The 26331-nt window shown below is 45.2% G+C and overlaps 4 protein-coding genes and 1 non-coding gene across 15 annotated transcripts; 3 read left to right on the forward strand and 2 right to left on the reverse strand.

Annotated features, from left to right (window-relative positions):
* Positions 1-4306: 4306 nt before the first annotated feature.
* Positions 4307-4377, reverse strand: TRNAG-GCC. Its single transcript has one exon. It is a non-coding gene; the product is annotated as a tRNA-Gly (tRNA).
* Positions 4378-9100: 4723 nt separating this feature from the next.
* On the reverse strand, positions 9101-11532 carry LOC100839100 (syntaxin-124). Its single transcript, XM_003571061.4, has 2 exons — positions 10008-11532; positions 9101-9917 (listed from the first exon to the last, which is right to left on the reverse strand). Exons 1-2 carry the CDS (start codon positions 10446-10448, stop codon positions 9414-9416), a joined length of 945 nt encoding a protein of 314 aa, XP_003571109.1. The 5' UTR covers positions 10449-11532; the 3' UTR covers positions 9101-9413.
* Positions 11533-13116: 1584 nt separating this feature from the next.
* Positions 13117-15282, forward strand: LOC100824917. Its single transcript, XM_003571580.4, has 4 exons — positions 13117-13455; positions 13554-13693; positions 14682-14767; positions 14838-15282. The coding sequence occupies exons 1-4, from the start codon at positions 13401-13403 to the stop codon at positions 14944-14946; spliced, it is 390 nt and encodes a 129-aa protein (XP_003571628.1). The 5' UTR covers positions 13117-13400; the 3' UTR covers positions 14947-15282.
* A 38-nt stretch (positions 15283-15320) lies between these two features.
* LOC100839407 lies at positions 15321-20945 on the forward strand. The gene is made up of 6 exons (XM_010235732.3): positions 15321-15697; positions 16032-16148; positions 16309-16435; positions 17070-17144; positions 17715-18590; positions 20030-20945. Exons 3-6 carry the CDS (start codon positions 16316-16318, stop codon positions 20762-20764), a joined length of 1806 nt encoding a protein of 601 aa, XP_010234034.1. The 5' UTR covers positions 15321-15697; positions 16032-16148; positions 16309-16315; the 3' UTR covers positions 20765-20945.
* Positions 20946-21324: 379 nt separating this feature from the next.
* On the forward strand, positions 21325-26289 carry LOC100828298 (sterol 3-beta-glucosyltransferase UGT80B1). Of its 11 annotated transcripts, none has more exons than XM_014899988.2 (15): positions 21326-21486; positions 21819-21890; positions 21969-22062; positions 22158-22318; positions 22600-22670; positions 22817-22898; positions 23509-23616; positions 23737-23792; positions 24128-24162; positions 24277-24490; positions 24578-24799; positions 24890-24949; positions 25054-25093; positions 25726-25947; positions 26058-26289. In XM_014899988.2, the coding sequence occupies exons 1-15, from the start codon at positions 21403-21405 to the stop codon at positions 26109-26111; spliced, it is 1575 nt and encodes a 524-aa protein (XP_014755474.1). In that variant the 5' UTR covers positions 21326-21402; the 3' UTR covers positions 26112-26289. The 11 variants fall into 11 exon arrangements, with proteins under 11 accessions (XP_024316825.1, XP_014755475.2, XP_024316827.1 ...); XM_024461058.1 differs by having other exon boundaries at positions 24277-24486; positions 24715-24799; XM_003571587.4 differs by having other exon boundaries at positions 23509-23610.
* Positions 26290-26331: the final 42 nt, after the last annotated feature.

Raw genomic sequence — 26331 nt, forward strand, 5'->3', positions numbered from 1 at the left:
TCCATTTTAGGATAATATGTTGGTGCCACCGGTGGGCTATACCACCCCTGCATCCACCGTCCGTCAGTGCTCCTTGATTTGTACCAGCCGGTGCCCAAGGTACCTTAATTAGGTCGACGCGGTGGCATGTGTTGCTTGGGAAGGGGAACAGATGCTGAACCAGAAGTTACATAAAGCATGTGACGACCTGCATGCACTAATGGCTCCGAACATCTATTACTATCTATTAAATTGAAGTTGGTGGTGATGGTACAGTTGTCACCGTAGGTTAATTTCGTTAAAATTACAACCAATATGTCATTGCCCGTTATTTTTTTTCTGCAATTTTTTTTCACGATTTCTCCTGCTCCGTCTTACAACCGACGCCACCACACCCGCATGCCGACCTCGACAGTGCCATGAGTTGCCTACACAGAAAATAAAAATAAATAGTTTGTGATTTTGTTGACCCGTAGCAACGCGCGGGCACACCTAACTTCGTTAAAATTACAACCAATATGCCACTGCCCGTTTTTTCTTTTCCTCCAGTTTTTTTCACGATTTCTCCTTCTCCGTCTTACAACCGATGCCACCACACCCGCATGACGACCTCGACGGCGCCATGAGTTGCCTACACAGAAAATGAAAATAAATAGTTTGTGATTTTGTTGACCCGTAGCAACGCGCGGGCACACCTGCTAGTATTTATTAATGAGACAGTACGGCTTAGTCAAGACCGGTAAGGGAGGCACAATGTACACACGAACTGGCAAATTATTTTGGTTAATATGTACGTGTAGCTAGTGTTTCTTTGGGGTCACAATAAATTTCTAATGTGTAGTGCTACTTTTCCTTTTTTATTCGCGGGTTGTATTTCTTTCCGTCAGTACAAAGGTCTTCACTATCAGTATAATCGTTTGTCAAAATTTGAGTAAATTTCAGAAAACCACACTTCTCTAACCACTTGTCTCACATGACCACACTTGTTGTTAATTTGTCCACTGCGCCACAACTATTCGGGCAATGTGTAACAACGAGCCCAAATCTATCATATTTAGTGATTTTGACGGGATTTCCGACAGGTGGGGCCCAGCTGGAAACAATCCGATCCGATCCAATAACGTCTCTTTCTTCTTCCTCTGGCCTTCTTCCCCATCCCCCATCAGAAGCACTCCCTTGTGCGCGGCGGCGCCAGCCTGCTGCCTTGGCACCGCGCGCTGACCACGGCCTGCATCTGCCCGCACGCACCCCGCTGTCGGCCTCCGCCTGTGTGCGCCCTGCCTGCTGCCTCGCGCAGCCGGCCACGTGCGGCCCGCCTGCTGCCTCGCTGGCCCCGCTGCCGGCCTCCGCCCGCGCCCCAACAATGCTGCCCCACGGACCGCGCACTCCCCAACAACGCCGCTCCACGACGGCTCCCCACGACGGCGGGGAAGGTCGACAACGGCAGCGCGTCGGAGTCGAGGAATAAGAGGAGGCGCGGGGGCTTTGGGCTGCGGGAGATCTAGGCGGCGGCGATAGGTGCTCCGCGGCGATGGGCTGAAGTACGCGGAGACGTCGGCTTCGACCGGGAGGTAGCGGAGGTGGCTGCCGACGGCGAGGGGCCACGGTAGATCTTCTTCCCCATCACTCGCGAAGCGGCTCCGCGGGGGTGCGACGTGGTGTGGGGAATAGGGAGGCCTCGTTGACGACAGGGAGTGGCTGGAGGAGGGGAAGGGAGCTCGTCGGAGATGTGGGCAGAAAACGGGGCGCACGATGGGGAAGAAAGAGGAGACAGAGGAGAGCTCAGGAAGAGGGGAGGAAGAAGGGAGAAGAAGCAGCGCAGGGGAGAGAAACGGAGAGGGCATGTGAGAGAATAGGTGGCCGTGGAAGAACAAGAAAGGCTGTTGGGTTGGGTCGGGTCGGACCCGACTTTTCGCCCGACAGGTGGGCCGCACCTATCAGAAATCCCGTCAAAATCTCTAACCATGCTACATTTGGGCTTGCCGTTACATTTTACCCGAATGGTTGTGGCGCAACGGACAAATTAGCAACAAGTGTGGTTCTGTGAGACAAGTGGTTAGAGAAGTGTGGTTTTCTAAAATTTACTCTCAAAACTTTGATGTATCTATTTCCTCGGTACAAAATGTACAAAATGTGTAAGTTGAGACATCCTTTATTGGACGTACGGAGGAGGAAGTAGTATAATTTTTATTACATGAAGAATCGATCAATATAATCGTTTTAGGTAGAACAACTGTTACTTAAACATGCGTTCAAAGCAGTGCGTTCGAGCGCATTAAAAACTGGTAGTAGCAGTAGGTGGAATTAAATGCATCGCGGTGGAGGGAGCAGCAGCAATGGACAAGTTCCAAATTTCTGTAATCTAGAGACTCACACGGTCACAAATTGGGGGTACAGCCCACGGGGGGCACAAAATCCACATTCTTCCATTTTATTTCATCCTCTTTAAACAATAAGATTATGTCTTGACCTTTCTTGCCTTGTTGAGGTGGTTGGAAAATAGGAATGGTTCCTAATTAACGATCCTGTGCCGGAGCATATGCCGTGTATTTGACAGAGACGGGCACTGGCATATATATGTGCACCACAGAGACATTATCAAGCGTGCGCCGTATAAAAAAGACAAAAAGATATACAGCTGCATCCTTGTCTTTGTTTGAGGGAACTGCATACTTGTCTTGTGTGCATTGATTGCGTATTTTGCAAATGCATGTGTTTTTAGGTATTTTTTATAGGGTTTTTTCATGCAGAAGCGCATAATTCGAAATACTGCTCAATCCTCCACGTACTTAGGGCGCCAAAAATTATCGCGCATCATGAATACTTAATCATTTCCTTTTTATTAAAACTTCTACTACTCCCTGCAGTTCACAAACAATTGATACGGCCGGCGTTACATTACATCATACTCCGTACTATTTTAGTGCACGTATAATATCCCCAAAAACTCTGTACTCTTCGTAAGACTTCTACGAAGCTGGCCAGAATTTTCTCTTCTTAGTAAGACTTGTACGTACCCTGGGTAGGTTTTTCTGCAGTGTTAGGACCAGAATTTCTTTTCCACAAGCGTGCCACTTTTCTTCCACAAAGCCAGCGAGTCAAGACAAGACAAGTGAGCATGCACATCAGGGGTGACTGCAAAATTGGATCGAATCGAATGTACAGCTCAAGAATAGTCTTCGAGCAGTAGCCAGTACGTACTTGAGCTACCAGGACACCAGGCCCTTTTTTACAGTACCTTGACCACTAAATTCACTATACATGCATATACAGTTATACACACACCGCACCTACTGAACTGAAGACTTGAGTTCCCGGAAATTTAAATTGGAGTGAATTTCGACTCTATACCTCCTAGGTGAGTCCAAAGTTCACATATAGTACCCATTATTTTCTATTTACCGTTTTGTATCTTCTTAAGTGTTGTTATCTTTTACAATTGTAAAGTTTCAAAAAAAAAATCTTTTACAACAGTAACAGGCCAGCTACAAGTGTGAGATCCAACACAAACTGGGTTGAGTGCAACATTGAACGCTCAGGTTCAATCTATGTCATCAAAATGCCTCTTCAGATAGTACGAGAGACCGAGTGTGTCCTGTGGGGAAAAAAGGGGACAAAAAAGGTTTCTTTTTAAGAAAACAAAAGTGCTCCTCTATAAACAAAGGGGCAAAGACACATTTCTAAAAATACAATATACTATCTTGTCGAAAAAAATATATAGTATGGTACAGTTTAATTTTTCTAAACGAGTAACGTTTATTCACCGTTAATTTACACGAGTATCAAAAGTTGAGTTATTTAGGAGGGTACTTTTCTAAAAATACAATATGCTATTCGCAAAAAAAAGACACATAAAAAAGCTCCATCCGTTTCTAAATTCTTGTACCAAAAGTTGACTTATTTAGGAAGTTGAAGACACGACAAAACTTAGGAACGAAGGGCAAAACTCGCTGCCGCAGAGAATGCTTTTCCATCGGGCTTAGAACTCCCATGTTTTGTTTTTCTTCTTTTTGGCCGACGGCTTTAAGAAAAGGATGCAGCTACTAAAGACATCTCCCGCATGTTTCATGGGCAGACACTGAAATCAACGGTCAAACTCTTGCGGTTACGGGATCATATCGAAACACTGAGAGGAACACCTAAAATAGAATAACAGGACACACGCGACGGTAAAGTAAATTGGAGATGTTTATAAAAAAAATACTTTATCCGTCTCATATTAAATGATTTTCTATTATACGTATGTAGACGTATTTGTTCAAATATGAGCCACTTAATATGGAACGGAGGGAGTAGTAAATTGGACTGGCAAAAGAGAAAAAAAATATGCACCAGCCGGGAATCGAACCCGGGTCTGTACCGTGGCAGGGTACTATTCTACCACTAGACCACTGGTGCGCCAATATTTTGTTATGAACTATAGCTATATGAACCTTAATAGTAATGTTCACTGTCTGGTGAGTGGTGACACAGTCCACCATGTCTTGGGTGCGTACTTTGTTGTACAATGGCCAACGGAGAATGGATTCGAGGATTGTTGCTTCAGCTATTCAGCTCACGCCTCACGGCGGAGAAAAACCGAGGTCACGAACACACCGGACCTGCACCAGGGAAATTGGATGAGGCTTTTGCAAAGAATGAACACGGAAGACCAAGTTCGATCCTTCATTTTGTTGCGGGGACAGATTCAGAGGATTATATTTTCGGAAGGTGGTTTTTTATTTACCCAAACTACGGCGGGAAACAGCCGGCCTGCACAACTTTATTAAAAACAAAGTAACTTTACAAAGAGAGAGGGGGTGGGAGACATGGCACCTGAAGATTACAAATGTTGGGTGAAGTGAGACAACATAATTCCCCCAATCCGAGAGGACCTCATTTTTAGGATGGTGATCAGATCAAATGCAGAAGTGGCCCGTCCGCTGTCTACTCGGTCAGGCCAGGTCTTCTTGTATCTTACTACTACTTAATTTGCAGCTTGGTACGTTGTACGTTGGTCCGTCGCCCCAAATCCACAAAAATTACATCCGTATGCCACCGCCCGAACTTCCGAATCGTTTTTCTCTTTCCTTTTCTCGCATCTCACCCAGCCCGCTGCCCGCATGCCACTGCTACTCCCTGCCCCGCGTGCCGCCGCCACCGCCCACCAGCCTCTCCTCTCCTGAAATCTCTCCTCTCCACCGGAACCCACTCGATCCCTTCGTCTCCTTCTCAATCCCTTCCTCTCCCTCACCATCCCTCCCGCGCCCCGTCCCTCCATTTACCGGTCCACGCCGGCCGCCGCCGCCGCTGCCCTGGGGTGCGGCACTGCCGGTCCCACCGCCGACGCCATGGGACGCAATCCCGCCGCCGAGGACGGGCGCCTGAGGAGAGCGCCGCCGGCCTGGCCTCCTCCTCCGGATCCAGACACCACCACCTCATCCCCCTCGAGGAAAAGCGCACGACGACGATTTCGCCGGATCCGGCCTCCCCCAGCCTCGACGCCGCCGGGACTGCCGCTGGGGACGACTTCACGTCTTCATCTGATCTCCGTCTATCCGTCTCCAATCCCTTGATGGCCTTCTCCGATCTCCGTTCGGCCCTGCACGGCTTGGCGTCTGCACTCCTAAATTTTGCTCTAGGGCCCCTGTATTCTGGAGATGGCCCAGCTACTCTAGCGCCACCAGGCCCCCAGATCCGGCGCCGCTCCACCCCATCTGCCACGCAACAACTAAGGTATTGTACTAAATTATCTGTCGAAATCATATTGACATTAATCAGGATTATTCAAATTCCTTTTGGTTCTGTAGAAATGATACGATAAAATTTTGGATGCTGGTAAAACACAACAAGCAAACAGTACAGAGGATGGAAAACTATATACACCTGCAGCTGTAGATTATTTTGAATATTGACAAAGTAATTGCAGATTCTAACTACTGTCAGTTGGTTATTACAGTACTTGTTAGCAGTGTGGGCTGAATTCTTAATTTGTCAAAGAAATGTTTAGATATGTGACAACATTATGTGATCTGATTTTTTTCATGAACCAAATCCAACAAGAGCAAACTGTGAATTTTACCCTGGACCTTATTTTCTAGATCAGTTTCTAAAAGATCTTATTTCCTTTTTAGACTAGGGAATGATTGGTTTGTATTGCCTGCCCGTAATTTTGCTTCGGGATAACATAGTCATTCCTTTAGAAGTAACTTGAGTGAATTGAGGGAGAATTTGCTGCAGTAGCTTTCTTCGGATTTGGCTGCTATCTTCTATAGTAATGGGCAATAAAATTATAGCTACTCTTAATTTGGGTGACCTATTTGGGTGTACTTCGTTTGGGTGACCCGATTTAGCGTCAAATTATATAGCTACTCTTAATTTGGGTGACCTATGTCAGCTACTTCGTTGCCTATTTATTTACTTATTTATGTTGAATAACAGGAAAATAAAATGAAAAGGCCATGCCCATATATACATGCAACCATGAAGCAAAGAGATGAGGGAAGGAAAGCGAAGAATCAAAGAAAAATGTTACTGTGAACCAAATTGTAGGAATGTTGCGAGTCTTCAAAAACGTGTCGTTAACTTTTTCGTATGGACGTTTTCTCAGTAGCAATGCACGTGCCATTAGCTAGTGTTTCATTTTGTAACAGAATCTCGCAGCTCACATGCAGAAAGTGTGGTCCATCGAATCGGTAGCAAAGATCAAGTTCTTCTTATCGTTATTGATCCAAAAAAGATTATGAACGGTTGATCGGTTGCAATCAAGGTAATGGACACACAATGATAGATGCTTGCTATGCAATCAAGTTCTGGAGTCGACTAAGCATTTGTTCCTCCGGTGCTCATACATGAAAGAAGTTTGGCACTTAAGCAATTTTGCCTCCTGGGATGAACGGAAGGAAGGAACAATAAAAACTCGGTGGGACAAGCGGACTGAAGTTTCAAAGAAGAGTAAATTTTACATAACCACATTTTTTAGGACAATTTTCTCACGGAACCTCATATTTTTGCTAATTCTGTCGCAAACCATAGTTTTTCAGACAGACCATCTCACTTTACCCAAAACAGGTGTTTAGACCGACTTGACAGTATTCTTTACAAGTAGGACCCACTGTCAGTTGTCACGTCGGATTGTAACCCGACCGGTTAACCCGTCCCGACCCGGATCTATCGTTGATTGCACTGTAATCACTAAACACTAAACAGGGTCGTTCCTGACATTTGTGGACCCTCCCATAGCAGTATCCACGCGCGCGTCTTGCTCGCGTCCGGCGAGAGCGCCGCCACGCTCAGGTCTCCTCTCCCCGCGCCTCCCGAACCCGCCGCCAACTGCAGAAGCACCGTGCCGACCTCACGAAGCCCCCACGGCCCTCGCCCGAATCCCCTGCGCACCGAAGCGCCACCGCCTCGAAGTCCATCGCCGCCTGGCCGCACGTCGTCGTAGCTGGACGCCTCCTGCAGGGATCCGACTCGCCGCTCCCTCCTTCCGCCTCTACGTGTCAGCGCGCACGCGCAGGTCATCTCGGCGCGCCGCCACGTGCACCGACGAACTGTCCCGCCACTGTCTCCCTCGGCTCCGGCGAGATCCGTTGTCTGTCCGCTGCCACGCCGCAAGGGCAGGCGCCAGCCGCAATCCAGCAGCGGTGCGGATCCGGCTCTCACGCTAGCTCGCGTGCGCGGTGGGGGATTGGGATCCTGGGGGAGATGCGCTGGCGGCAACAGTATTGTTCCCTGACAACTAGCCGCAACAGTATTGATCCTGGGGGAGATGAGCTAGCGGCTGGCTTTCAGAGGACAAGATACAACTAATTCACCCCGCTGGATGTTCTTCTCCCCGCTGTCTCTGGAGGCCGCGAATTGTCCGCCGTGGGGCGAATCCGCAACAATGGCGAGGTGCTCCTGAGGAATTGGGCCGCGTTCTAGGTGGAGAGCTTTGGGGAGGAGAGAAACAGAGGCTATATACAGGAAGGTTTCGTTAATTCCTTGCTCTGGCCATGGCGTCGAGGGACTTCCTGGGCAGGTTCGGCGGCGAGAAGGGCGCGGCGCGGAGAGGGCGGGGGGCGGCGGCGAGGCAGAAGAGACCGTGGAGCTCAGCCTGGGCCTGTCCCGGGGCGGCTGCTTCGGCGCGAGCTCGGGGCGGGACGCGAAGAAGCCGTGGCTGCAGCTGGCGCGGTCCTCGTCCATCGGGTCCATGTGCTCGCTCCCCGCCGGCGGCGGCGGCGCCGGAAGCGAGAACGACAAACTCGCCGCCGCAACGCCGGCGCCGGCGCCGCTGATGCGCACTAGCTCGCTGCCCGCCGAGACCGAGGAGGAGCGGTGGCGTCGCCGCGAGATGCAGAGCCTCAAGCGCCTCCAGGCCAAGTGCAAGCGGCTCGAGCGCCGCAACTCCATGAACCCGTTAACCCGTCGTTAATTCGGGTCAGGACGGCTTAACGGGTCGGGTTTCAATCCGACGTGTCAACTGACGGTGGGCCCCACTTGTAAGGAATACTGTCAAGTCGGTCAAAACACCGGTTTTGGGTAAAGTGAGAAGGTCTGTCCGAAGAAGTGTGGGTTCGCAACGTGATTAGCAAAGACTGTGGTTTTTGAGAAGTCTGCCCCAAAATGTGGTTCCGTCAAATTTACTTTTCAAAGAAAGACGTCGTGACTTAGAAGGACATCACATTAACGTCGTATGTGATCCCAAGCATTTGGGAAGAGAGGAATAGAAAAAAAAAATTGAAGAAAGGCTAAGCATTTATTCCTCCGATGCCCGTACGTGAATGAAAGAAGTTTGGCACTCGAGCATTTTTGCCTCCCGAAATGCACCTCAGGATGGGAAGGAAGGAACGATAAGAACTTGGTGGGACAAGCTGAATGAAGTTTCAAAGAAATATGTCGTGACTCAGAAGGCCATCATATTAGCGTCATATGTGATCTGGATATTTGGAAAGAAAGGAATAGAAAAAAAATTGAAGGAAAAAATTATCGTTGCAAATCTATGGTTCTTCATCAATGAAGAGTTCAATAGGACGCTCAATAGATAGCCTTGAGTTGTGTACAGCCGAGCTATTTCGATGGCCTCGGGTTTTGTTTCTCTGTGCTTTTTAGTTGTCTTGTACGGAGTAATTTGTATGGTTTCACTATTCTTAATGCAACAACAGAGCTCCGATCCTTTTCATAAAAAAAAAGAAAAACATACCGGACCCTCCTCCTGAACGTATCCTTCAGAATGTCCCCTTGCCCCCGCGAATCAAATCCATACAACGATTCCCATATGCTTCTCCCACCATTGTGGTTTAAGAAGGTTTTGATATACAAACAACAACCACTAAATTAACACTTCTGAATTCTGATCTACGATACGAATCTCCATCGTCGTCTCAAACCAAAGAACAAAACAATAATCGTGCAGGAGGGTGGAGCATCATCAGCAGATCATCCCGCGTGCGGGTGCGGCGTCAATCTATCATCTATCCGACGGTCAAGAGCTTGAGGTTGACGAGGATGGGCAGCAGCACGACGAGGAGGAGCACGACGGCGGCGACGAGGCCGACGCAGCCCCATTTCCGGCTGCTCCTCTGGTACCCGCGGGCGGACTCGAGCTCCACGGCGCCCCTGTGCACGAAGGAGCTGGCCTTGGCGACGTGGCTCTGGATGTCGTTGAGCTGGTGTCCCTGCGCCTCCACCAGCGCCGCCATGTCGAGGAACAGCGCGTGCAGGTCCCGCAGGCTCCGCTCCATCTCCCTCACGGCGTCGTGCCGCTCCTGGATCTCCGACACCGTGCCCATCACCTGCCCTCGCCCGGCGGCCTGTTGGTCGCCCTGCTGCTGGATGGCTTTCTGCAGGAACGTCTCGCTCTCCCCCGACGCGATCAGCGCCTCGATCCGGCTCTCCTCCGCCTGCTCCCCCGTCACCGTGAAGTACCGCCGCGCCACCGTCTCCCTGTACTCCGCCGCCATCCGCGTCCTCAGCCCCTGCTCCGCACAACGAAGGCAAGGTGTTCGACGAAATGCCCACTCTTAATTTTCTTCGATGAAAGACGCAATGGGTCTTGACGTATGTACCTGGAAGTCGTCCATGAGGTCCTTGAGCTTGTTGCCGAGGCCGGAGACGACGGAGGAGCGGGTGCGGTCGGTGGAGGATCCGGGGCCGCAGCCCGGGAGCGTGGCGCGGGAGGCGGCGTTGTCGCGGTCGAGGGACTCGAGCTTGGCCTTGACGGCCTTGGCGCGGACGAGGACCTGGGCGACGTCGGCGTCCATGCGGGCGCGGAGGGACCTGACGGCGCCGGCGTCGTGCGCGGCCTTGACCTCCTCGTTCCCCGACTGCAGCCGCCGGTGCAGCGCCTCGAGCCCGCGCATGTCCTCCTTCACGGCCTCCACGTCCTCGAAGAACTTGTCCAGGTTGGCGGCGGCGACCTCCAACCCGGACTCCATGTCGTCCAGCGCCACCTGGTACTTGAGGTCCTCGTACTTCTTGAACGAGCCCGACGAGAAGAGGTCGTTCATCTCGGAAACAATTCAGGGATCGCGAGCAAGAACAGATGTGCTGTCGCAAGAATCCCAGCTAGCTAGCTTAATGGGAGAAGCAATGGCGCCGGCTTATGGCCTTCTTAATTCTTCGACCCTGGTACCAACCAAATGCAGCCACAAGTGAAAACTCTAGAGCAAATGAGCAATCTTGTTTTTGGCAATGGCAACGAAGGGGACGGGGGAGGACTGGAGAAGCGTGCCAATTGGCGGGGCGAGAATTGAAGAAGACGGCCTCTCCTTGCTGTGCTGCATCCCTGGAAAAGCTGGCATCAAAGGGAATGGAATTGGACGTGCAGAGGTGCAACAATTCGATCTGCCGCTTTGCCTGTCGGGGTTGACCTGGTGCTGGGAACGCGGGCACAAGCCGAACGTGTGGCACGCACGGCCGGATGTCCCGCGCCGGTCGACCGCGTCCCAATCATTTCCTGGTACAATCGAGTCGGGAGTGATGTGCCTGAAGCTGTCCCAACCTGAGATTTGATTCCTAAGCTAAGCCCTCTAGCAGCGCAGTTGGCAGATCTAGGATTTTATTTTCGGCGTGTCGTGCTTGACATGTACAAGTCAAATGCAACATAAACATCGTGAATCTCAGAGTTGCAATAAGAGATAAATCCATTTTAAACCATGACCTTTTAGACAAAGTTTGAATCGAACCTTAACATTCTAATTTCTGAATTTCGAACCCCAACCTTATTGATCCTGATATTAATTAAGACTCTTAATTCCAGAAATCGTGTTTGTGGGCTGGTTTCGCTAACATGGTTCTGGGATTGATGAGTAAGCTTACAGTTCTCATGATTTGCGTCTATGTTTATTTTGGCCTTATCGAGTTTGGCATGTTCTTGATTTGTATAGCACATGTGAAGATAATTTCTAACCAAATCACTGTACAATGTGGCAGAGATATCTCGTCGTCACCAGATCACCATATTGTGCAGATCGAAGAGCTTTGATGACCCCACACGCTGGTCATGCCATAGCTCAGCAACGTCGAAGACAACAACCATGACCGCTTATAAGACAAAGATGAATGGTGGTTACTTAGCAATCTTGACGACACATCCGCCAAACGCGTTTTCTGGGAATAAAGGCCTTATTTAATCAGGATTGGTAATATTAGGGTTCAAAATCCAAGAATTAGAAGGTTAGGGTCTGATTTAGAGTTTGTCTACGAGATCAGGGTTTAAAATAGAAATCCTGAAGGGGATCATCCTTTTCCCAGTGTGCCAAACAACTTGAAGGTCATAATTGACCGGGATTAAAAATGTTAGGGTCCTGATTTCAAGGATTAAAAAGTCAGGAATCATCTTAGACTTCGCCTACGAGTGCATGGTTGAAAACATAATTTTCTGTTACAATAATATGCATGGTTAAACATGGACCGCATAGCAGGAAAACACCACGGGAAACCTTGATTATAAGAGTATAACGTACCGAAACAATACACGATGACAATTTTTTGGGGGTACCATGGCACCCCCTGGATCCACCTATGCCAATGCTTCACCTTGACATATCTCTTAGCTCTCCATATAGTCAAAAATCTAATATGACATCATAATTAAAGAAGAGAAGATTATTTGCGTTATGGATTTGTGGAAATCTCATATGCCGCCTAAACATAAAACCTTTGTATGGACATACTTGAGGGGCCACATACAAGTCACGTACTCATTGGTGAAAAAAAACTATACGGAGTACCTTGTATATACAGGTCATGTGTGTGCTTTGGCGTTGGTGGCCGGATGGTTCTACTGTTCTAGGCTTTTAGCATGCTGGGATGCGTTTTCTGTGAGGTTTTTGTGGTGTATGTTGTCTAGTTGGAGGGGTTTTTGTTGGGTCTGGCTGGGCTGTTGTGGTCAGTTGGTGATTTGTTCCATGTGGCTGGGCTTTTGTGGTTAGGTGGTGTTTTTGGTTTACTGAAATTTGATAGCGGTGTTGTCCGATTATTTTTGCGTTCCGGTTGGAGCTTGTTTAATTTGTAGCTGGAAGACGTGGTTTCAGGTTGTGTGTTCCTTCAAGCTGGTAACCCCAGCAGACACGTTTGCTTAATAAAATTAAGCTACAGGCGGAAGTCTGCACTCAAAAAAAAAAAGGTGAACCAGTAACTGTTTTCTCAAGTGGCAATGGCAACACAATTCTACTCGTCATAAAAAAAAATTCTTCCTGATTCGTGTTGGTTCTAAAAATTACAGATCTCCACTAAAGAACACTTTATTTAATTTGCTTTGTTTTTTTTTCTAGAATACATTTAATTTGCTTTGTGATTTCGACAGAAAACACTTTATTTTCGGGCGTCTTTGTGTTAGCCTGTCTCTTGAGAAACGAAGATTGAAAACCTCATCCGATCAAACTTCGAAAATCTTACAGGACGGTACTTCGAAACAGCGATGCATGCACCTGGGACTGCGGACGATGACAGGATAAGGTTGACATGTAAAGTGATGTTTACTAATGGCTTCGGCGCCACGCACCGGGTCCTGGGATGGATGACATCGCCGCATACGCAGCGACATCCGCGCAGCACAGGAGCTGGATAACGATGCATACATAGTACTCTGTCTAATCAGCACTGACCCACAGGACGCCCCTTGTTATTAAGATGCGCACACAGACAAAACTCCCGGCGGCTCCTGGTTTTAGAACTGAAACCACTACACTAGTCCAGAGTTCCAGATAAGTGAAGCCCCGGCCCCGCTAGTATATAAAGATGACCAGATCGATGATGCTTATCACTTCACTCAGTCGCAAGATCTTGGCTCGTCATACAAACTTCAAGTTCATTTCCAGCAAACCATAAGCCCTGACCAGAAACTCGTTGGGCGCAGCTAGCCTTGAGCCCTTGATAACTTCACTGCTGCATCGACCGAAAGAAAGCTCTCGATCGTCATAAACCTTGTGTAGTCCGGAGATCTAGCTAGCTAGCAGATGGGTTCTTTGATGGCCGGCTGGGATTCGCCGGTTCTTGGCGACGACAGCAAAGGTGCGTACGTCGTACACAGTACTGGCAGTACACGATTCAGTAAATTATTTGCCACCACGGATGAATCTCTGTTGCTTAATTTTATTCATGGAAACTAGCTCGTGTGATGAGGAACCGGTCTCTCACAAAGGAAGAGGTGGAGGCGTTCCGGAGGCAGCGTGCGAAGCCGCCGGCCAAAGACGATGGCGGCGGCGATGTTGTTGTCACCTCGCCGCTTGCTTCCCCAGGTCGACCATTGGTAAGTTAAGGAGAGAATTCAATATTTGAAACTGAAAATTTGTCCGTATGTTCAAATGCCACTTAAAATTTGCGTGTTTCAAATATGCCACTCAAATTTTGCGCGAGGTACATGCCACTACTGTTAGTTGACCGCTAGTTGACCGTTAAGTAAGAAATGAAAAGACAAATTTGCCCATACGTAGTATGTTGATTTTCCCTTACAACAAAGTACTCATTTTAGAAAACTTATAATTTAAGTTTTTAAATATGCTGGTAACACAACATTACGGAGTAAGTCTCAGCAATAATGATTTTGGCATGAACAATTGAAAATTTCAATAGCACTTCCCTTAATTTTACTTAACATCACAAAATCATAATAGATTCAGCAGAATTATAGGTCCCTCCATTTTTTATTAAGTCGTAAAACATTTTGTGCGAATATTAACGCAAGTACTGCACGCTCCCGTCCGACATGCGGGACTGGAAACACATGCAGCTGTGGAAAAATTAAAGCCCCGCGCAATTAGCAAAAGAGAACCTGCATGTAACCACCTAAGAAAGCTTCAGGCCTGGCTTTTCTCCACGCCTGCAACCGTGCGCGCATTATAATTCCGAAATCAAGTGAAAATTTTATATGATTTATATTAAAAAACGGAGGAAGTATACTAAAATGCATCATAATTTCAGCATATGTGCTCGCAAGCATTCGAACGACGTAATGTTCAAAAGATAATAGTCCGGTGTCGTGGGGAATTTCGGTCAATATGAAAAAACTGACCATTTAGTTAACGGTCAACCAGCGGTCAACTAACAGTAGTGGCATATTTGTATTTCATGGAAAGACAGTTAAATTTTGAATGGCATTTGGGCATATGGACAAATTTTCAATGGCAAATATGGAATTATCTCTAAGTTAAGCATCTCTCAAAAATTGCAGGTGTTTGCATGATACGCTTAATCCGGTTAATCAATTAACTCGAGCTGTCGATGCTTGCTTGCTTTAGGAGAAGAGCGTCCCGTCCGGGGGTTCGCAGATGAGGGATGCGGCTGACGGCGCCAACGGGGAGAGCCCCAGCAAGAGCAGGGACTGGTAGGTTCACGCAGAGGACGCAGTGCTTTGATATGGTCCGTTGGATTTTGATTTGAATGTCTGTGCGCAGGTGGACGAGGAGCAACTGGGCGTTCCTGAACGAGCCGCCGCAGGAGGAGGCCCCCGGCAAGGCGCACAGCTACACGCCGCAGTTCCACGTCGCCACCGGCCACGCATGATCGCCGTTGAGATCGAAGAAAGTGCTTTTATAGTGTCCGAAGCTGTCGTATCGCAGTCTGGTTCTGCTGTCATCAGTTTACGTATTTTCAGATAGCATGTTACTGTATGTACAGTACGAGGAAGGAATTGTTTTGCGCTTCAGTGGATCACAGTCCACGCGGGTGGGTCGTGATCTTAGCTCGTTGTATTATGTGCCGTTTGTGTAAAATTTTCAGATAGGGAGTGTTCAGATATGTATGAGGAAGAAATAGTCTGGCGGATTGTCTCGCAAAAGAAAAATACTACTGTCCTCCTTTAGTCAAAACAAAAACAAGAAGAAATCTTTCTCCGTTCAACAAAAAATGTCTTAGGTTTGTCAATATTTGAATGTATCTAGACGTGACTTAGTGAATAGATGCATTCAAATTTAATCAAAATTGAGACATCTTTTTGTTGGATGGAGAAAGTAGTTGGGTAGACTTGATTGAACTAACATTATCATCGACCGTTCAATTCCGGATAAAAATGGCAATGACACACAGATTACGTCCTGTCTGGATGTATTCGGACCTAGAATTCGGAATTGGCCTTGTCCCAGCTCCAATTCATATTTTTGGACGGTTACATTATTCGGTCCCAGGAAACCCGTTGAATACCGAAATTCGAATTGCTCGTCCCCCTCCGCCAATTCGCCCCAGCGGCCCAGCCGCCGCCCTCCCCGCGGAGCAGACGAGACGGAGGCGACCCCATGGATTCGACGGCGGCGCGCAAGTCAGTGCTCTCCGTCCATCCTCCTTATCCCCTCTCTTCCCCCATGGCTCTCTCCCCGGCCCTGGCGGCTCACCCGCATCCCTCCCGTTGGCCCGCAACATCTCTCGGATGCGCTTCCATCTCCCCGTGCAGAGCAGCTCCAGTGGGAACTCGGCCGCCCCATGGCAGGATCCCCCCTCGCCTCCTTTCTCTCCAACCCCCGTTCAATGGAGCATCCACAGGAACCCCAAATCCCCATAACTGAATCTGCCGCTGCTATGAATCTCTGTTTCCCCTTTCTTCGTAAATCCCCAGAACTGAAAGAAAGCTTACCTTGCTGCTTCAATTTTTTCAGGTTGTGCTGATAGCCGCCGCGGGCTCGCCGCTCCTTCTAGCTGCTGACGTGCCGCTGCGCCGCCGCCGCCCCTGCTGCTGCCCTCAACGCCTGTCTGGTCGCCGCCGAGCAGAGCAGGTCAGTTTCCCTCCCCTTTATCCGGCCTCCTCCCATGTCCGATGTTCCTTGTCCGGTTGTCCCATCTCTACTTCTCATGTTCTCTCTTTTTTGTTCGTCCCAATCTCTCATGTCGGCAGTCTACTTGATTACTTCCTGTCTTCCTCTACTTCTTCTGTAGATAAAAAATGGCCACCAATAGAAGCACTCGCAGCAGAAGTAGGACAGGTGGTTCCAGAGTTGGAAGCTCCGACTCGAATGCGGGCAGTAGTACTGAATGCTGCTCGTCTAGCAACAACCATGTCATGGTACACCTATACTGCCAGTAATTCTCATCCTCGTATAAAAAATCAAGCAGTTTTTGGCTCCCGATCTCTAGGGAGCACTGTATTTCAAACAGCACGAAAATCATATTTTGAAGTTTCAAAAAATTCTGAATTTTTTCCAGTGTAAGTATAGATGTGTGCTACATATTTGTACTTTTTCATCAAGAGATAAATTAATTAGTGATCTGTGCAAAAGTCACAAATCTGTGGATCTAGAATAGTAAAGTGTGAAATCTGTGAATTTTTTATTTTTTGTGAAGCTCAAATCAATAGTATTTTGTAACCAAAATGTGCAAATACATAACATACGCTCATATATACATGTATATTTGTTTTCATGATTTTTTGAAACCCAAAAATGTGATTTCTTTAAAAATTCAAAAAATGGGAACCGGGAGCTGGGAACAAAAATGTATAACTGTATCAGTGTGTTTAGAAGATTGACGTATCGTGGTATCCGTGTCCATGTCGATGTATCTGAGCAACCTAATTTCAAAATATTCAAACCATCTGGATGTTTTTGCCTTCTTAGATTTCAAAATATTCGAAAGCGTACTATTAATATTTCTTATCGTTTTGCAACACACTGGTATGAAGATTGAAATGCTCAAAATAGGTTACTCCACGCCGGTCGCCGCGGTTTGCTAGCTTGGATCCGGAGCATCCCATTGTGCTTGACAAGGCAAGTGAGGTAGGGGGTACACCTTTTCTTGGTTGCAGATATGGACTCTATTTGGGGTTACATGATATATGTTTATGTACCTATCTTCCTCCTCCTTGTAGTTGTCTGCGAAAGAGATGGCATGATTTGGCCACCTTGTTTATGTATTTCATAACGAGCTAGACAAAACCCCATTTTCTTCCCAAAAATTGTCACGGTTTCTTGATTTCAGAGGATTTTGTTAGAACCTAGAATGACCAACTATGAATAGTAACACAGACCAGTAAGTTATGTCTACCAAATAAAATCTTGTTCTGTTCTACTTGTCCAACAAAAGATTAGTTTCTTACCTGTATATGCTATGCCACTAATATTTAGTTCATCTGGTTATTGATAACTGTCCATTTCATGTTGATTGGATCTGTTTCACGCCTGTCCGATCATCATACCAATATGCTTGCTAATTGGAACGCTTGATTCTATTCAGGGTCGGTAGTTGATAACTTATACCATGTCCATGGTTATAATTAATCTTTTTATTGCACCTTTTAGCGGCATAGCGTGTGGCAAACAGTGTTTTAGGTTTTACTTTTATTGCAGGAATGTAAAGTCGGGGGTAACCAATCAGCTCTTACGCCCCTCCAGAGATCTGCACGGTTGCATCGAGGTGATAAGAGTCCAAGCAAGCTCTTAGTGGAAAAGGGAAGTTACCTGAAACAGCTGCCGTTGACACAAAATCCCCGGGTTATTGCCCATAATAGGAAGACTCAATCAGCTATTACGCCCCTCCGGAGATCTGCACGGTTCCATCAAGGTGATATGAGTCCAAGCAAGCTCTTAGTGGAAAAGGGGAGTTACCTGAAACAGCTGCCGTTGACACCAAATCCTCGGGTTATTACCCATAACAGGAAGACTCAAACTATTGTTAACAAAGACAAGAGACGAGAGAATCCAACAAGGAGTAGCCAGAGAATTGCTGCATTAAAGGCTTCGGCTAGGATGAAAACACACAAGGAGCCCCGGACATTGTTTCAAGATTCCCAAGATGTTCCTCCCAGGAAAAAGACTGCAGATGCATCCTACAGTATGAGTGAGATGCAACAGCTAAAGCCCAGTTATTGTGAGGATCTGACAAGAAAGAGGAAGAGAGGCACTGAAAGAAAGCCGACATCAAGGAAGCTAAGTCACCAGGAGCCCAAATCTGGTTGTCAAAAAATTGCTCCTATCACTGAAACCAGAAATATCATTCGCAAAAAGAGTGAAAATGATCCTTCTTCCATAATGGAGCCTAAAATTAGTGATGATACATTGATGAACACCAAGGAGTGCAAAGAAGAGCCATTTGGGATTAAAAGAGGAGTAGAGCAACAGCTTTGTGCTTCAGATCATTGGACAGAAGAGCAGGACTTGACATTGCGCCAGGCTTACTTCACCGCTCGACCATCACCACATTTCTGGAAGAAAGTTTCCAAAATGGTATTGCCAATCCTTCCATTTTGTTGCTTCAGTGGTTTGATCATATCTTTGTAGTTGCAAGAGCTGCTTCATAACTAGTTGCATGAGTTGCGTTAAGAAAACATCATTATGTATTGTTGTTTTGGCTTGATTATTAATTATAAAAAACAATGAAAACGCTGCAATTAAAGTGTTGTGCTCTTAAATGGGTTTTCACTTTATCAAGAATTTTCTATAACTGGCTAGGAGTTATTCATGGTCTCCGTGCTAGGCCTTAGCATATTCCACTGCGATGTTTTGTGATGTGCTTCTTGTAAGCAGTCAATAGAAACCATGTACTTCCTCCGATCTATAAAAAGTGTCGCCCATTTAGTACAAAATTTGTACTAACTTAGTACAAAATGGGCGACACTTTTTATGTATCGGAGGGAGTACAACATTAAACAAATATCCAAAAGACTGCCATAGTCCAACTCCAACATACCACTATTATTTCAATGGCCAGTAAGCTAAACTAGCAGAGAGCATATCCTGAAAATGTGAAGAACTGCTAAAAGTTACGAGGGATTGATAATCATGCTGAATCGAACATTCCACAGTTAAACATCATTTTGCGTTGAAGGGTAAATCATTAATAGTGAACGAAATGTTGGCTGTCTTTTGTTTTATGAAACATAATTTACAGAATATGCTCATGAGAGCTAGTAATTTCCTTTTTGAAAATGAGAAATTCATGTGAAATAACTATGTACAGAAATGTGGCAATGGTCACAAGTAATTTGTAGATTCAGGAAAGTGGCAATAACACATGGAGTCAGTTGTACAAGATAGTGATGCTATCTAGATTTCCTTTTTCTTCTGATCACATTTTGACGCCAAAATGGATGTGGAAAACATGGTTATCATAATATTCACAATGTTGCTTACACGGTTCATGCAAATAAATACTGTCATATTACGGTTGCTAGTATTTTAGTTGAAATCTGTTAATGTTGTCTCAACTGGAGTTGATGTCAGCCATTTCTAGTGATGCTTTACCACATGTCATATAACTCGGGTAATGCTTGAGGTAACATGTCACACTACTATGACAATCTATTTTGTACTTAGCTGAAGTTCACCAATGGTATGTCCTATAGATTACTCATCTATGCAAAATATCACTGTTAATCATGATTGCTAGTATTTCAATTCTGCTCTATTAATGCTCAACTGTAGTTGATTTCAGCCTTTCTAGTGATGCTTTACCACATGCCATGTAACATGTAACCGATAAGGTGTCACATTGCTTTGACAATCTATTGTGTATACCCGAAGTACTTAAGTGGTATATCCTAAAGGTTACTCAATGTTTTTGTAGGTGACTTCTCCCTTTCATTTGTTAGCGAGTTCTTCCATATAATTTGTTAGTGAGTTCTTCCATTATCATTTGTCAGTCCAGCAATTGTTGATCCTTTCAGGTGCCAGGGAAATCTGCTGAAGAGTGTTTCAACAGAGTTCATGCTGACCTTTCAACGCCCACTCCGATTGCCCCTCGTCCTCGAGCAAGTAAAACACAGTTTTCGCCTCTAGGGCATTTCACATTGTCCGACCCAAAATTTCCGAATCTCTTGGAACCTCTAGTGGGAAGACAAAGGACCGCCAAACAGAAGAGCCTAGCAGCACAAAAGACAGTGAGACATTTGCTGAAGAAGCATTCCCTCATTGACCAAGCTCAAGAGGCTGATCACTTCTCGGTATTTGAAACATCACCATCTGCTTTGCAATTGAACATTCCGCTTGAGGATTGTCCTGGGACCCCTGACAATTATCTAAATTCCTGTGCCCTGCACAAGGGCGACATGAGTTCTAGAGCACGTAAGAGACCATTGTCAAGGTTGAAAACTAAGCAAGATGAACCGAGCCCAGCAGTTCTGAAGCCTGTAAAGAATGCTATTTTACATGAGAAGTACATTAATCAGTTGTCACGTAGAGAAGAAGGCGCAAAAAAGCCTCGGAAAAAGGCTGCTGGCACCAATGCAACTGATCCTGAGAGGCCTGTTTCGGGGCAGCAAGCTGGTGGTCTGAGGGCTGCAAAGGACGCTCTCATATCAGAAGCAACAGACTTCATATGCCAGTTTAAGAAGTCACAAGCCAATTCCCTTGCGCACCTTCTGGAAAATAGTGAAGATGATGAAGATAATTGTAATATATAGTGGTTCCAAGGTGCTTCTAGCTTTCCCCTCGATGTTAAAGCATAACTATTTATTACTTTAGTTAGTAGAGTAAGACTAAGAGACTGACGATGATTTGTGGCAGTCCACCAAGCAGCGGCTGCTTGTGCATGTGCATATATGCCCACATAAGTGGTAAAGATAAGTACGCATTCAGTGACTACATTAACAGTATAACTGTACTAAAAATGCTCACACATAGGACTTGCAGATTATATCAAATCCACCAATCCACCTCAGGATGGATTATGCAGGGCTCATATGCACAAGGAAAGAAAAAATTGCTCTTTGGCATAAGAAAAATAGAAAACCACGTGAGCTGACTAATGCATTGTGGTACCGGTTTCTCGAAAGAACCAATTGTTTTTTTTACAGGGAATGCCTTTTTCTAGGGAAGTTTACAGGGAATACTTGTCGATGGTGAAGGATGGCTAGAGTGGCTGCAGACTCTTTCTCGGCCAGAGTAGCTAATGGGCCGGCCCATACGAAAAAGGTTGTGGGCATGGGCGTGGGATTCCTATTCGGTTTGCGCTACACAGGCTGGGCACCGAGGCCTTGAACGAACCTGGACGGCCCGACGAGGGCGCACGCGTAAAGGCCCCGAAACTTCGGCGAGGGCGATGGACGGCTGCGGCGGCGATGGCCGCCGTCCTCGCGCCGTCTTCATGGCCTTCGGCACCCACGGCGACGTATTCCCCATCGCTGTATGCCTCTCCTCTCTGTGCGTGGTGTGTGTGTATTAGTGCTCAGGTGAATAACGCAACCCTCTTGCCGCTGACATCTAGTGAAAGCGGGGAGCAATGGAATTCCACTTGAGTTCCACAGCATATAGCTCATGATTTTGTTTTCTTTTGCTCCACCTATTACTTGGCAGTTGAGAGCTCCACATTAAGCCATCAAATCGATATAGTTTTCTGATTTTCTAGATGGAAAATCAATGTAGCGTCGGTAATACTGAATGTGGAGAAAGTTGGCAAAATTTACCCTTGTCAGGTCACTATACGTTGCATCTGACAACTCCTTTTCTTCTTATTAGGCCCTTGCTGCAGCTTTTTCTCTTGATCAACAGCAGTACAGTGTGGTGTTCATCACTCATTCAGCACATCAGGTCTCGATGGTGTGAAATTAGAACAATTGAAGCTTTCTGAAACTCGTTCTTGTGGACTAAAAAATAAATCTGATGCAGAATTTATCGGCACATCTAGCAGCCAGTAATGTCAGGTACATGCCTGTGTCTAGCCCACCTGTCCTTGCTGCTAAACAGCTTGAGAATATCGCATGTAAGTGCTATGAATTTAGCTAATCCTGTATAAAATAACTTTTCTATCATAATTTTCTTTGCAAATATGATTTATCAGGCAACTCCCTTTCTTAGATGGATCTGTTGAATCGAACGCTGAATATGAGTCATTTTCACGGCGAAAAGAGACCATTCAGATCGAGCACAGGGAAGAGTGTTTATCTTATGTTGAAGAAGTGTTTGGAAATGATCCAAGCATTCGTAGTGACTTCATTGTGATAAATTTCTTTGCCCTGGTGAGGACCTCACTAACAACCTAATGATCATGTTTGCTAGAAGTTAAGTAGTGGGGCTCCTGGTTCAAGTTTTGGCTACAATTTGTGCATCTTAATACTCTTATGTGCACTGGCATAATGCTGGAACCTCTGCACAATTCATGCTGAAACTATGGACTTCATAGTTTCATCAGGGCAGTGAACAGACCAGGGACAATATCAGTCAATCAGTTCTCTGTTGGAATTAATGCGGATATAAAATGCACTGTGTGGTGATAATATGAGTTTATCTCATGATTTAGGAGGGTTGGCATCTTGCAGAATTGTTTCAAGTTAAGTGCATCATTGCTGCTCCATATTTTGTTCCATATAGGTAATTTGGCTATATTGGCTTCAATTTTACATAGAAGCTGTTTTCTTGCAATGATTTTATCAGGGCATTGTGCACTCATTTTTAGCACTCTTTAGTATCTTCTGCCTGATTCTGGTTTGTTCACATGTTCTCATTTGCTTGTGCAGTGCTCCTACATCATTTGAACGCCAATTTAAACAAAGTTTTCCTCTTCTATACAAGTACTTTCAAGAAGCTCCCACCAACACGGTACAAGTTTGGCCTTCTAGTAGTGATGCAATATAAGCATATTATACCTCTCAGATTATTGTTTCTTCAATTGGTCTACATTAACTTATCTGCTAAGAAAAACATAATTTCATGAGCATTTTATCATTTGATCAAAGCTTAAAAGATAATTTCATGACCACTTTATGATTGGCCCAAAGCGTAGAATTCAGCACCATATGTCTGCAGTACCCATTACTCCCTCCGTCCCATTTTAAGTGACTCAAATTTGTCCAAATATGAATGTATCTATACCTAAAAAGCGTCTAGATACATGTAATAGAAAGTCACTTAATATGGGACGGAGGGAGTATAATGGAAGAATAAATAGCGGAGCAAGCACCTGTCAGTAGTAGTTCCTGACTTCTTGTATGTCAATCAGTATATTGATTAGAATCTTACTATTAGATTAGCCACCAAGTCTCCAATACTTAAGGACTATGACATTTCATTTCTTCATGCTAGTTCTCCAGCACAGACGTTGCGGTTAATGGTAGTGCTTTGATATACATGCACGATTCTGTCTTTGATATGCATGTATCACCTGCTTTGCATTGGGAATAGTTGTTTTGATGATGTAAAACAACGACAGGTCTGCTGGACTGACATTGCCCACTGGATGTGGGCGCTCTTCATGGAAACTTGGGGATCGTGGAGAAATGATTGTCTAAATCTTAGTCCTATTCCTTATACTGTGAGTGTATGTATTCACTCATGTTCTATTTGGTTATATTTATGCAAACTTGTTCCGCTATATGTGAGTGTGATTAACTGATTACCACAGGGACTTTACTGAGGCCAGCTTTCTTTGTAACTACAGGATCCAGTAACAAATCTTCCTTTGTGGCATGTGCGGGCAGAGTCGCCATTGTTGCTGTAAGATTTGCAATATATCACCTTTTTAAAGATAAATATTAATCCTGTCTGTTGCTAACAGCATATAATAAATGTTTTTTTTGTGGCGAAGCATATAATAGATGTTACCTTTGTATGTTATAATGTGTTCTGAAAACTCTGGCTTTCAATAAAACTGGAACGAAAAGCATGCTATATTCAGCACGTTACTTATGAACTTAAGTCAATGACAAGTAATGGTGGTTATTAGTTGTGCTAGGACAAATTAGTAATCTGAGAATGGAAATACAGCTTTTGTTAATTATGGTTATACTTTAGTAAATGAATTTCATGCAATTGGGTTGCCATTTGAGCAGGTACGGTTTCAGCAAGGAAATTGTGGAGCGCCCGGGTAAGTTCTGATGAGACATGGTTCTTTCTAAAATCCTTGTAAAGGTTTATACTCTATAAGTTCATACAGTAGCAAATTTTTGTATTAATTACCACCACCGTTATACAATAACAGGATATTGGCCCTCCAGTGCTCATGTTTGTGGTTTTTGGTTTCTTCCTATGGCTTGGCAATTTTCATGTGACAATTGCAGAGGGTTATTGTGTGGTAATGTTAATCCTTCATCTGAGGGTATTCTATGTGGAAATCATTCTGGCCTAGAACACTACCTCATGGGAAGTTCTTATTCGTCTTTACCAATCTTTATAGGATTAAGTTCCATTGGTAGGTACGTTTCTAGAGGTGAATTAAATGGTTTCTCTCATGTGCAAAATGACTTGTCAGCATACTCATCCATGGTATCAATCTGCCGCAGCATGGGTTTTCTTAGAAATCCTAAAGCATTTCTAATGGTGATTAAAGCTGTCATAGAGTCAACAGATTATAGATTTATCCTTTTCTCATCTGGATACCAGCCACTAGATTCAGCAATCAGATTTGTTGCTTCTTCAGTACCAGAATCAAGTGAGTTAGAGGCAACTGCTCTTAGCTGCGACAGCACTCTCCTTTTCAATAGTCGACTCTTTTGCTTTTCTGGGTGAGTACTAAAGTGACGCCATCCATTCTTCCTGCCTAGAAACAAATAGAAATCTTAGTCAATTGTATGAGCATATGACTACTTTTTCAGATCAATACCATATAGCTGGCTTTTTCCTAAATGTGCAGCTGCTATTCACCATGCTGGCAGGTAATAAGGTTGTCAATTTTTCGGTGACCAAGAATTTGATTTCATAAAGATTCATGTTGCTGCTGCTTCCGCAAAAAGGAGTTACTTGTTTTTTCTGCTTGCAGTGGATCTACAGCTGCTGCACTATTTGCTGGCATACCGCAGGTGATTGGAACAGCTGCTATTTTTAAATATGATTTTTTTTGCATTGTGCAATTGCTCTGGTAGTGCCATGCTATGGATGCTAATATGGTATAAACATCTTCCCCATCAGTATTGAGACAGTGCATGGACATAGCTGGATAGGTGCATACTCAACAAAAATAAGGCCATTGTTCCACTTGCGAGTTGGTACTTGGAATCTTAATTCAAAACATCCATTTGTTTCACCTTTTTTATCACAGTAAAAGTAGTAGCATCTGAATCCTGAAACAAATGACAGTTTTCCAAGGCACCAACACAAATTCGTGGTCGATCTAAAAGGATATTTCTCCCGCAACTCATATGAAATTAAGGAATTTAAATACCTGCAGTTGTAGTTATAGACACTAAAAATTCATGCGAATCAACAGGCAGCTGATATTACTTTGTGGACATTGATCCCTTTTGAAATAACAAGATGTAAGTAGTTAAAGCCCTGAATCATTCATCTCTTGTTTCCAGCTATATCAGCATGCAGTTTTTGTGTAAGAAAGTTGAAATCTTGATGCATATCCAAACAATGTGCTATCTTCTAGTTTTCCATTTGTAGTTGCTTTTGGATGTTACACATTGTACTAAACAATGTGATAGTGCAGGTGGCATGTCCATTCCTGCTGGACCAGTTTTACTGGGCAGAGAGGCTACACTGGTTAGGAGTGGCGCCTGAGCCCCTAAAAAGACAACATCTAGTCCCAGATGTAGATGACACATTGAGCATTAACAACGCTGCAGACGTGCTACTTGGAGCTATCAGATCAGCATTATCACCTGAAATTAAAGCTCAAGCAACCAGAATTGCTCATAGACTTGCTCCTGAGGTGTGTGTTTTCAGTAGCACTCTACAGTTATTGTGTCAAGAATATATGCCACTAATTTTATCTTTCAAAACCTGAAAGTTTAACAATTTCTCTCATTTATATCATCCCAGGATGGGGTTGGAGAAGCACTCAGGACCTTAAAGGAGAAAGTTCTGTGTGAATAAAACTTGATCCATGAGAATTTGTAGTCGTGCGACCAAAAACATGTAAACTATTTGTACTAAGCTTAGAATTTGAATTTGTGTGGACGTTGATTTATGTTGTTTATGAACTGCTACACTGAAAAAGATCATGGTTATGTTGTTTTTGTTGATCGGAATACAATGGCTGTATCACGAAGAACTGATGTTATGACCATCTGGAAAAAAGACGGAACATGTATGT

This window comes from Brachypodium distachyon, chromosome 3 (assembly GCF_000005505.3).
Source record: "Brachypodium distachyon strain Bd21 chromosome 3, Brachypodium_distachyon_v3.0, whole genome shotgun sequence".
Lineage (NCBI taxonomy): Eukaryota > Viridiplantae > Streptophyta > Magnoliopsida > Poales > Poaceae > Brachypodium > Brachypodium distachyon.